This window comes from Salmo salar, chromosome ssa01 (assembly GCF_905237065.1).
Source record: "Salmo salar chromosome ssa01, Ssal_v3.1, whole genome shotgun sequence".
Lineage (NCBI taxonomy): Eukaryota > Metazoa > Chordata > Actinopteri > Salmoniformes > Salmonidae > Salmo > Salmo salar.
Genome location: NC_059442.1, coordinates 66,288,947 through 66,301,753, shown reverse-complemented (window position 1 = coordinate 66,301,753; position 12,807 = coordinate 66,288,947). Strand labels below are relative to the sequence as shown.

The following is a 12,807-nucleotide window of genomic DNA, read 5'->3' as shown; positions in this document are numbered from 1 at the left end:
CAAGAGATGGCAGTATACAAAAAACATTCTGAATTTATTGGATGGAGGCATTGTTGATAAAAACAATTACAATTATCTGCACTAAACAGAGCTGCTCTTTTACTAAAACAAAATAATCCACCTTTTTTTGTGATCCAAAATGCATTTCAACAACACTCATCTCAAGTGCATCATCACCACAAGTAATAAACATCATCACCACACCACTAGTAATAAAAAATAAAAATAAATCCTGAATTGCGCAATTGAGTCAGTCCTTGCAAATTAAATATTTTTTTGTAGTGGTGTAAAAATCTAATGTTTGACATCAATAACACGGAGCTATACTGGCCTGAAGGAGATACAGAATCGAATCAAATTAATCTGATCTGCGATTAAACCTCCTTCACCAGCTTGGCATCCATGATCCTAGTTCATTCTGTGACAGTCTAAATGATCTCTGTTTTTTGCACAATTAATTCCATCTTGCTTCTAACCACCCAAACCAAAAACATATTTCATAATATATTAGGACTATATGTTGTACATATGTTTTTAATTTAAATGTTTTCATTTCAAGATTGACAGATATGAACAGTGAAAGCATGTGAGTGAGACCCTACAAACCTACAGTAAGGAGAGATGGGTTTTTTATCATGCCACATTTTGCTCCAGATAGATTTAAATACAGGGAAAGAGAAAACAGGATATTGGTTCACTATTCAGTTCACTATTCAGGCCAACAATCTCTATAGTACATACACTCTACATATCTGCATGCAGCAGTTTTTTCTTATTACATTGCTGCAGAGGAAATCGATGATAAGCAGCTTTATCAACATCATCAGATATTTAAACTAATAACAAATAGTCTTGTTCACCACCCATATATCTGAAATGAAGCCTTACATATCAGGCTCCTTCAGAACATTTTTCTCCATCATCTGAACAAACCATTTAAGGGTGCAGACTGATGTCTGTCATTAGGTCTATGGACAGACAGCTTTAAAAATTACACTTTTGTGAGAGTCCAATAATTATAACCCTCCTATCACAATGTGACCAAGTCGCAATAGATGAATTTATGTCTCATAAATGTGGAGTAAAGTAGGACGGCTGGAGATGATAACCATTGGGTAAGAAGGGATGTAACATCCCTCCAGTGGACGACAAAGGAACCGCACCATCAGTATGAAAGATCATATTCCCAGAGCTGAAAGACGGGAAAGTTTGGTAATTGGCTGAACTCGACACACAAGTCACAGGGCTTGGGTTGACACTGACCAAAGAGTTGGACCCGGGAGGCATCGTGCTGTCCGCACCCGGGTTCTGTTTCTTCCACTTGGTTCTTCTGTTCTGGAACCAGATCTTGACCTGCGTCTCAGTGAGGCTGAGGGACAGAGCCAGGTTGAGTCTCTCACACACGGACAGGTATCTCGTAGAGCGGAATTTGTTCTCCAGAGCCACCAGTTGTTCATAGGTGAAGGCAGTTCTTGCGCGTCGCGGCTTGGCACAACCAAGATCCGAGCGCCGCCGTTTGTGGGGCAAGAGGTCATGCGTGGCTGAAGTTTCGGGGGTGCTGCTGATGCTGTCCACGTCCCCCTCTATTTGCTCCTCTGGCTCAGTCGCTGAGTGTACTAAAAGTGGGTTGCTGACGGTTACCTGGTGCTCTGCGCTACTTGAGTGGTCAGTCTTTGTGTCTTCGCCTGTGAACACAGACATTAACATTAGTACTGTAATTGGGCTTTTCAAGAGCTAATCCAATTCCCTGCAAATGTTCATGTTTTTGATCTCATACATAGGGAAATAAGATCTCAAAAAGCAGCAGCATGTTGATGAGGAAGTGCATGCATGTGCCAAGTGGAAAGTGGTGCTGAATGGACAGTGCCACCTGAGCGCCCCTCTTCTCTAGAGCCATAACTCCCACTTAAACTATGTTTACAGTAGCTTGTTTGAGATCTATGCATAAAGTAAGAATGAAAAAAATAAAGTATGATCCCTTAAATGGAAAATATGAGTATATTAATTAAAGACTCTGAACATTTCCACTGTGTGAAATCCGTAACACCAATAAATAGTCGAAAATAGGCCTACCTAATAGCGTAACTGTAAAATGTGTTTGATTCAAATCTGGGAGTTGTGCGAGTGGAACGAAGCGAGGGTTAAGAAGGGGACTAGGGTGGCTTGGCCTCTAATCCCTAAATAATTTATAAATCACAAATCGCCTCAAATGTCATGTTGCGGAGAGAAATCCCAGCTAAATCCTGCTCCACCATCTACCCATGACGTCCTAATGGAGTTTCATATTTGTGGGTGGATCGATAAATGTCATCTATTTAAAGGGAAGTTTTAATCGAACGATATTTAGGATCAGACATGGATGGGGTTTGGAGTTTGTACCTGCAAGGTGCTGGAGGGAGATATGCAGGATGCAGTAATGGGATATCGATCAAAGCGAGCGAAGGCATCCTCAATGGGACGATTTAAACAATTATCTGGCCAGTCTGTCCCAATGCCAATCACACACCGGGCTGTGGGCGCTACCCTTTGTGGGTTTCTGAAAAGGAAACCTAGCCTTGGAAATTAAGGGAAGGTCATAAAGAGATGACAACATTTTATCTGATATAAAATAGCCACTCTTAGTTGGTCAGTGAACCAATAAGCTATAGGGGTTTCTTATATTGGCCATTGGACCTATATCGTATAAACTATGGACATAGTATGTATTTTATTTTATCCCTTATGTTTAAATTTGTATGGACATAAGTCATGTAATAATGCAAAACACAAATTATGCTGAACTGAATTAATAAAGCACACTACATTGGCTTCATACGTTTGATCCACAACGTTCCCTTAAAACAAAAAAGAACAGAAGATATAGCCATATCAAAAAGGCGTTATTGTCTGTAGTTTTGTGGCATCTTTACCTGCTTCCATGCGCTCAAGTGGCTCTCCATCTGCGCCAGTGTCCGCTTCTAAATGTGCCAGTCCTGCGTTCAGCAAAGGAAGCTTGTCCTTTGTTGGAGAAAGTTCGCTTTTCTTCTTGCTATTAAATTTCTTTGGGTCCAATATGTCAATTATAGAAAAAGAAATCCTATGACTAGATGTCATTTTCACATTAGGATCCTTGGAATCCAGCATCCTTTGTAATCCCTCTAAATTGATCAAAGAGAAGAGGTGGGAACTCGCGCTTGATATTACGCGTCTGGGTAAGCACTTGGCATACTTTCTGCACTTTAAACGTTGGTTAAACTGGTCAAATGGCAGTCACACAAAGTGCACCTGCCCTCAGATGTCTCTGTCAGTCTGGACAAGTAGTGGTCGGTGAGGGAGGTTAGTGAGATATTTAAAGCATCTGTCCTCTCCGCTCGATTCGAAGAGACGCGGTTTCTGGCTCCCACGTGACAGCCCCGTTAGCGTTTCACACAACGTCCCGTAGTTGGTTTAAAGCGTTCGTCGATAATCACCCATATTATTAAATCCAATGACATCCGTTCCTTTACCCAAAGTGAATAGTTGACAGGTTGCTAAATAAAACTGTACGAGCAACTCTGCTGCAATGTAAAGAATAGGTGATACAATCCTCGATTTGCACTCTATAATTCGTTTTTTAAATTATTATCTGTAAAAAGTTTGAGTGTTTGAGAGTTTTAAAATGTTGGTTAGTCATTTTTGCCATGTAGGCAAATGTTTCTGTTGCTGTATTCAAAAGGGACACCAGGATAGCCTATGCACAGTGCACACAACAAAAATAAAGCGAGACCTCATTCAGCATTACGCATCTAATAGGTACATAGTTTGGCTTGTTTGGAATAGATTTCCAATACTAATAGTTTTGGATAACCCAACAGTCCTGTATTATAATTATATATTGATGTGGATTATATATTATACAAATTAACTATATGATCCACATGATTACAGGCAGGTCTGCGCCACAATATGAGCAAACGCAGTATGTATGTTGTCTGATTATTTACTCTGGTTTTGTGATAGATTAATGTTCACAATCAATCGATGGGCTCTCAAGCGCGTGTCGAACTCATTCCACAGTGTCGGTGGGTTTTCGCTCCTCTCTTGTATTTGATTGATGAATTAAAGTCACTAATTAGTAAGAAACTCCCCCTCACCTTGTTGTCTAGGTCTTAATTGAAAGGAAAAACCCAAAACCCGAGACACTCGGCCCTCTGTGGATTGAGTTTGACACACCTGCTCTATAGAATTTAATGCACATACATAGGCTTGTTTTAAACATTGATGCCTATGACCGAAACGGTGAAACCATCACTGGATCAATATTCCCAGCGAGTGTCCCCCACTGATAAAACTGGAAATCATTACAAAGCGTCGCTTCGGTTAGGAGGCCAAGCCATAGCTAAAATGTAACCTATTAGAAGTATTATTGCTTTATTGGCCCTTTTAGAAACATATTTTATATGATATTGAAATAATGAATGCTAGTTAATTAGGGTACTAGGGGGTAACTAGCCCCTAAGAACAATGTCTAATTGCTGACACAAAAAAAGCAACCTTTAGGGAAGAAATTGGTATGTGGATGAAGGTCATGCTTAAACAAATAAACTATTAAGGGAAATAAATGGCTACAGTTTACACTTTTTTAGTTAATTCATGATATGTTGTTTTTATAAATGGGGCTGCCCCCCCCCCACCCCACCCCATTTAATCTGGTTTATTTAGAAATTATTTAGTAATTAATACTTAAAAGCTAAGTCTAGTTGTCTTATTTTAATTAATTATATATTTTTTTATTTTACCTTTATTTAACCAGGTAGGCCAGTTGAGAACAAGTTCTCATTTACAACTGCCACCTGGCCAAGATAAAGCAAAGCAGTGCGACAAAAACAATACAGAGTTACATATTGTAGCGACCCGCAAAGACAGCTGTGTGTTATGTGTTAGGCTATTAGTTGGTTGTGTTGTACTTACCAGTACCCAGTGTTCGCGGGGTCCGACATGCCAATCAACCTGCTATCTGCCAATCACGGGAATGCCTGGAATGTTCTGATGCCAGGCATCCTGGTGGTTGGCGGAGTGGCGTGGAGGGGGGTTGGGCAGGGGGATGGAGCATTGGAAGTTAAGACCAGGTTTAGCCATTGTTCTTCCTCTTACGTCTGGGCTTCACAAGAGAAGGTCACGGTTGGTTTATGGGGTATCTTTCATTCATTTGGCGTGGGCTACGGCCAAACAGTAGCCTGTGTAAAGTTGGGTTAATAAACCGCCAATTCGTAAACTCAAACCTCTGTCTGGACAATTGTTCCTTCATGATCTAGTCAGGTCATTACAATATAAACAAACGTACAGTCAATAGCACAATAGAAAAATCGATGTACAGTGTGTGCAAATGTAGAAGAGTAGGGAGGTAAGGCAATAAATAGGCCATAGAGGCCAAATAATTACAATTTAGCATTAGCATTAGTGATTTAAATACAATATGGGGGATATGGGTGTTGCACATGTCACCATTAATATCCGCACTATGAGGAGATGTGATGTAAAGCATCTCTTTTTAACTCACCTGCACATTCATTTTCTTTGTTCTTTCTTTGTTGTTCCTTTCCATACAATCCATTATGTACAATTGCACTAAATATGTTTGGAATAATGAAAGATTTAAAATTACATTCAGGAGCAAAAGGTTTTCAATAGTTGTTTTTAATTCATAATAATTTTGGGGGGAATGTAATATTGGAATATAATATAAATAATAACATTAAATAACATTGGAAAATAACATTTAATAACAATAACTTAACTACTTAACTCAGTGTAACATTGATGTGGCAACTCTCTTCTGCTCTGCTATTGCACGATTCTAATTTTGTACCTGTAGGTCATAAATAAAGCTATCCCCAGTAACATTGGAGCACAATTCATGAGCCCACCTCCTGCACTGCTCACACCTAATCCAGTCCCCACCTGTGACTGAAAACAGGGGGAGAGATGCCAATTGAAAAGCTCTCTCTTAAAACATAGATAGCTATCTGGCTATATGACATAAAATGCTGTGTAAAATAGCTAAACGGCTATAAAGTTGCATTAACTAAAGAAATCAGTCAATTGTCGAAACATTTAAAACTGAAATTAAGTTATCTTTTTATGTATTTTACCTCAGACGATTTGGTAGTAAGGTTGCTAGCTAGTACTCCTAGCAGCTTATGCTAACTTGCTAGCTGGCTAGCATTTATTGCTAGTGAAGTTGCTAGCTAGCAAGTTAGAATAAACTAGCGCTAACTGGGCTAGTCATTGTCTAAATGATAGGTAGAAACACATTCATAACCATAAAGGGGTAACTAGCCCCCAGGGGCCAGTTACCCCCTGGTAGGGGGTGCGAGTTACACACTCATCCAACATATTACATAAAATTATCAAAAATGTTCTCTCTAAACAAGTGGATGATTTATCTTAAGGCTTTCCTACTTGTGTATATATATATGTGTGTGTGTGTGTGTGTGTGTGTGTATGTGTGTACAGTATCTCACAAAAGTGAGTACACCCCTCACATTTTTGTAAATATTTGAGTATATGACACTCATGTGACAACACTGAAGAAATGACACTTTGCTACAATGTAAAGTAGTGAGTGTACAGCTTGTATAACAGTGTAAATTTGCTGTCCCCTCAAAATAACTCAACACACAGCCATTAATGTCTAAACCGCTGGCAACAAAAGTGAGTACACCCCTAAGTGAAAATGTCCAAAACTGGCCCAATTAGCCATTTTCCCTCCCCGGTGTCATGTGACTCGTTAGTGGTACAAGGTCTCAGGTGTGAATGGGGAGCAGGTGTGTTAAATTTGGTGTCCTCGCTCTCACACTCCCTCATACGGCCTGGTCACTGGAAGTTCAACATGGCACCTCATGGCAAAGAACTCTCTGAGGATCTGAAAAAAAGATTTGTTGCTCTACATAAAGATGGCCTTGGCTATAAGAAGATTGCCAAGACCCTGAAACTGAGCTGCAGCACGGTGGACAAGACCATACAGCGGTTTAACAGAACAGGTTCCACTCAGAACAGGCCTCGCCATGGTCGACCAAAGAAGTTGAGTGCACGTGCTCAGCGTCATTTCCAGAGGTTGTCTTTGGGAAATAGACGTATGAGTGCTGCCAGCATTGCTGCAGAGGTTGAAGGGGTGGGGTGTCAGCCTGTCAGTGCTCAGACCATACGCCGCACACTGCATCAAATTGGTCTGCATGGCTGTCGTCCCAGAAGGAAGCCTCTTCTAAAGATGATGCACAAGAAAGCCCGCAAACAGTTTGCTGAAGACAAGCAGACTAAGGACATGGATTACTGGAACCATGTCCTGTGGTCTGATGAGACCAAGATAAACTTATTTGGTTCAGATGGTGTCAAGCATGTGTGGCGGCAACCAGGTGAGGAGTACAAAGACAAGTGTGACTTGCCTACAGTCAAGCATGGTGGTGGGAGTGTCATGGTCTGGTGCTGCATGAGTGCTGCCGGCACTGGGGAGCTACAGTTCATTGAGGGAACCATGAATGCCAACATGTACTGTGACATACTGAAGCAGAGCATGATCCTCTCTCTTTGGAGACTGGGCCGCAGGGTAGTATTCCAACATGATAACGACCCCAAACACACCTCCATGACGACCACTGCCTTGCTAAAGAAGCTGAGGGTAAAGGTGATGGACTGGCCAAGCATGTCTCCAGACCTAAACCCTATTGAGCATCTGTGGGGCATCCTCAAACGGAAGGTGGAGGAGTGCAAGGTCATTAACATCCACCAGTTCCGTGATGTCGTCATGGAGGAGTGGAAGAGGACTCCAGTGGCAACCTGTGAAGCTCTGGTGAACTCCATGCCCAGGCAGTGCTGGAAAATGATGGTGGCCACACAAAATATTGACACTTTGGGCTCAATTTGGATATTTTCACTTAGGGGTGTACTCACTTTTGTTGCCAGCGGTTTAGACATTAATGGCTGTGTGTTGAGTTATTTTGAGGGGACAGCAAATCTACACTGTTATACAAGCTGTACACTCACTACTTTACATTGTAGCAAAGTGTCATTTCTTCAGTGTTGTCACATGAAAAGATATACTCAAATATTTACAAAAATGTGAGGGGTGTACTCACTTTTGTGAGATACTGTATATACATCTAACTTCATTGGAATATATCTACAACTTTTGAAAAATGTAAAAAAAATTGATCAACTTACCAAAAAAAATTGTTTTGTTGAAATATCTCCAAAAGTTGTGATGACACAGAGGACATATTTTGATCAGCAAGAACAGTGACAGCCAGGGAAAGTGTTGGGAAAATAATTTGGTGACATCTTGCGTCCTGTAGATGGTTTATGTGATTTAAAGGGGGGGGGGGGGGGGCAGTTACCTCCTACTACCGTACTATAGGCACAGTAATTATTTAGGAACTTAGAAATGTTAGTCTCTTGTCACTTATAGGAAACACACTTTCATTATAGTTGACGTTCCATTCTTTGAATACTTCCCAGCTAGAAAAGTGGATCTGGGCCGATTCTGGCTGAGAGTCAGACTCGGCCGACGACATGTGGTCCAAGTCTGGGCCGCCTACAGCCGTATTACTTATGGCTAGGATGCGGGGATTGAGCTCGGGCCGACTCCGGTGTGAGTTATCTGGCCCGAATGATTTACTTGGGGCTCGGGCCGATTCCGGTGAGAGTTATCTGGCCCAAATGTATATATTACTTGGGGCTCGGGCCGATCCCGGTGTGAGATATCTGGCCCAAATGTATTACTTGGGGCTCGGGCTGATTGGGGCTGCTCTCTGGCAGATGATTACACGAGCTGCTTTATATAATTAACATTTCATTATTTATTTTTCCATATTTTCCCATTGTTTCTGTGATCAAAAAATACAATTTACATTTAAATGAAATTCTTTAAGAGTCCTGTTTAAGTAGTATTTTAGTATTTTGATACTTGATAAGCATTAAAAACGTTGTATCTGGAGCCTCTTGAGTGGCGCAGTGGTCTAAGACACTACATTGCAGTGCAAACTGCATTGCTACAGATGCTGGTTTGAGACTCGTGCCGGCCATGACCTGGAGAGCCATGAGGAGTAAGAGTTAGGGGAGGGTTTGGATGGCCGGGATGTCCTTGTTCCATTGTGCTGTAGCGACTCCTGTGCCGGGCCAGGCACATACACAGGCACCTGGTGTATGGTGTTTCGTCCGACACAAGATGTTTTTTTTTGTATGGGTATAATTCGTATGTATAAAATGTATAATAGTAATATTTAAAATTACTAAATTGGGTAATTTTGTATACATTTATTTCAATTTGCATCGGGCCGCTTCTGACGGAAACGGGCCGATTCTGGGCAGTCATTCATTTGGATTCTGGGCTGAGTCCGACACCCAATTCCAGGCTGATTCAATCAGTTCCGGCCCCCCGGAAGAGGGCCGCTTCTGGGCCGATTCTTCATTGCTAGCTGGGTTCAAACAGCGTGTTACATTATTCCAAATTGGAAAATTGTTTGAGGTGCAGTCCATTAGTGTCCATTTGTCAGGTTGTTTTTGCTTGAAATGACGTGGAAACAACATTGATTCAACCAGTGTGTGCCCATTTGGTAGCTTCTTTCAGTTCAAGGTATGCGAGTGCCAAATTATGCAGACACGCCGAAATGGGCAGAGTTTACCCAGAGATCTGTATATAGTGACGAGATGGTCATGTCTCCGCCCTAGTTTATGTCTAAAATGGAAACGTATTGGGTTTATTTTGGACAGATTTTGGTGAGAGTGAATCGCCTCGCTTTGCCTCTTCCTATCTGGGTTACCCCAGGTTAATACGCACACAACATGTTTTGGCGATACACAAGTGCAAAATATGAACCAGGCTCAATGCAACGAATGATACTACTTCAAACTAGGCAAAGCGGCCCCACCTATGGTGACCCTGTCCATTTACAGCAGGTGTCAGACTCATTCCACAGAGAGCCGAGTGTCTTTGGGTTTTCACTCCTCCCTTGTACTTGAATGATGAATTAAGGTCACTAATAGGTAAATAACTCTCCTCACCTGGTTGTCTTGGTCCTAACTGAAAGGAAAAAACAAAGACACTAGGCCTCCATTGAATGAATTTGACTCGCCTGAATTATAGTGAGTACTTTTACATGCACAGTAATAATTCAATATTAAACTGATTATGGCAGTATGCAATAGTCATGTAAAAATCTTACTCTGCTTATCTTAATCAAAATTGAAGCATGCATATATATATGCCGATTAAAACATCTGGTTTTATGAGCAATCTTTCAAATTTTTCCTGCGCATGTGCTTGCACCAGCGGAACGGGCCTCCCTCTTTAGCGCGAGTGAAGTGAATTCAGAACAACTGAATGTATACATTTTAGACACAAACCTGGTTGCCTCTGCCACGAGGCTGAAACTTGGCCGCAAGTGAATCCTTCAGCAAAACAACAAACCCAAGTACACATCAAATCCACAAAGACCAACAAAAAACAACATTTTGCAATGGCCAGTCTCCGGACTTGAAAACCTGTGGTGGAATTGAAAAGGGCAGTCCATAAGTGCAGATGAAGGATGTCAAGGATCTGGAAGGATTCTGTATGGAGGAATGGTATAAGATCCCTGCCAATGTGTTCTCCAACTCATAAAACCTTTGAGAAAAAGCCTCAGTGCCGTTATCCTCGCCAGGTCAGGTATTGAAAACAGGGGTGTCAGTAATTCTGACCCCTACCTTTTTGAGTAAAATAAGTATTAATTGTTAAACAAAATCTCTTTCTCTGAGCAATTATATTACTATAACATAATTTCCCAATTTTTTGGAGCATACAACTAATTTATACAATCATTTTTTGCTCATCTTTACCAATGGTGTCAATAATTTCAGACCCCACTGTAGATGTCTATACTCCTGGGAAGGAGATGGTCTTAGATGTGTGCAAAATCATTTTGAAATCTAAGAGATCGCAGTGTAGTGATAAGGCTTGAAAACCTTGTCATTAGGGAAAAAATATTTTTAGCTTATATAGAAAACCTGCCTCGTGTGTGATGGTGTTTATATACAAATATATGCAAATGATTCCATTATACACATGCCACAACTGCAGAAGAAGTTGCATCTGATCTAACTGAAGCTATGGGACATGCATCACATTGGCTTGAACATTTCACTGTCATTTCAACATCAAAAATTAAACATGATGACATTGAATCAACATGGAAAACTGATTGGATTTGAAAAAAGTCATCAACATAAGGGAATCAGTCTTTTTTTCACCCAACTTTTAAACTAAAGCCAATGACATGGTGAAATGTTTTGTTGATTCCGCATTGAATTCAGGTTAGTTGACAAATCAACCAAATAAAAATAAAAAAGACATTGAACTGACATCTGTGTGCAGTGGGGTCTTAGTTAATAAATTATTAAATGTGAACAAAACGGTTGGTATGTGTTTCCCAGTAAGTACAAAGCATGTCCTGTAACTGTTTCTGCCTTAATAGAAAATGTCAGGAAAAATCAGGGGCAGTAATGTCGCTGATAAAGAGTGAGTGGGATCATTTGGAATGAAAATTCCTTAGCTCTCGCTTCCGGGTGGGAATATCACGTGACAGTATCTATCACAAAAACTTATGTGAGGTCCTACCAGTGCACTCTTATGGGTGGAGGTGTCACGGCTGTCGAAACGAGGAGCGGACCAAAATGCAGCGTGTGTGTCGTTCCACAATTTATTTACACTGTGAAACTATGCAATACATAAATAAACTGAATGACAAAAACAACAAACCGTGACACAGAGGTGAAACATACACTGACTCAAAGGTAATCTCCCACGAACCCAGGTGGGACAAACACCAACTAAAATATGACCTCCAATTAGAGACAACGATGACCAGCTACCTCTAATTGGAGATCATCTCAAACAAAGCCCAACATAGAAATACAAAAACTAGAACAACCCAACATAGAAATACAAAACTAGAACAATACAACATAGAAAAACTAAACTAGAAAACCCCCCTGTCACGCCCTGACCTACTCTACCATAGAAAATAACAACTTACTATGGTCAGGACGTGACAGAAGGAGGCGAACAGAAGGGCTATTACACTGTGGTCATGTCTGTTAGAGAGGAAGGGGACCAAAATGAAGTTTACACACTTATTAAATGATTTCCCAAATTCTTCCCCATCTTCCATTTTCTCCCTGGTCCTGTGTAGTTTATAACTATACATCAGTCGTAGTCTGGTGGATTGGCATGATCCATAGTAGTTACATAGTCAAACGTTTGTTAAAGCAGCCTCGGCTGAGTAGCCTGTCTACTTTAGCATGGGTATGGCGATGGAACAGCTATTACTGTAGGGACTCCATATGAATAGAGCACTGCACGCCAGAGGTTCACAACTTGATGCAAGTGGGCCCAGTAGCTAAACATCTGTGTGCGTTAGGCCAGGACACAAAGCACGCCCCCGGGGACATAGAGGGACCAGGTAAACATCAGCGGATGGTGACAGTAGCTGGCCTATTGGGCAGACCCAAAGATCAGAGAGGGACCCCAGACCTAGCCAGAGCTTCTGGGGTGCCGGGGGGGCTCGCTTCCATCCAGGATCTCCCTTCCAGGGCCAATAAAGTCATTACCTCACCAGGGAGGCTGCCCCAGTTTGCTAAATGTCAGATAATTTGTCTAATGGCAGGAGTCACATTTTGAGGTGGGATTCCATAGACTGGCTATTGTGTCTCTTTTGTCCTCCTATCTCCACTGTCCCAATGTAAAGTGCAGCACACAAAGAGGATGAGTGAGTGTTAGGTACTATCAGAGGTACTTGTTAGCTCCACTGTGCCTCC

The 12,807-nt window shown here is 41.3% G+C and overlaps 1 protein-coding gene across 1 annotated transcript; it reads right to left on the bottom strand.

Annotated features, from left to right (window-relative positions):
- Window positions 1-1,065: 1,065 nt before the first annotated feature.
- On the bottom strand, window positions 1,066-3,369 carry LOC106608742 (NK1 transcription factor-related protein 2). The gene is made up of 2 exons (XM_014206847.2): window positions 2,910-3,369; window positions 1,066-1,685 (listed from the first exon to the last, which is right to left on the bottom strand). The coding sequence occupies exons 1-2, from the start codon at window positions 3,121-3,123 to the stop codon at window positions 1,069-1,071; spliced, it is 831 nt and encodes a 276-aa protein (XP_014062322.1). The 5' UTR covers window positions 3,124-3,369; the 3' UTR covers window positions 1,066-1,068.
- Window positions 3,370-12,807: the final 9,438 nt, after the last annotated feature.

What these genes read in the sequence shown, in the direction of transcription:
- LOC106608742 (XM_014206847.2), bottom strand. Translation starts at nt 3,123, where the DNA reads ATGCTGGATTCCAAGGATCCTAATGTGAAAATGACATCTAGTCATAGG. An exon ending in ACTTGAGCGCATGGAAGCAG is followed by an intron (nt 1,686 to 2,909) that starts GTAAAGATGCCA and finishes CTGTGTTCACAG; the next exon opens with GCGAAGACACAAAGACTGAC.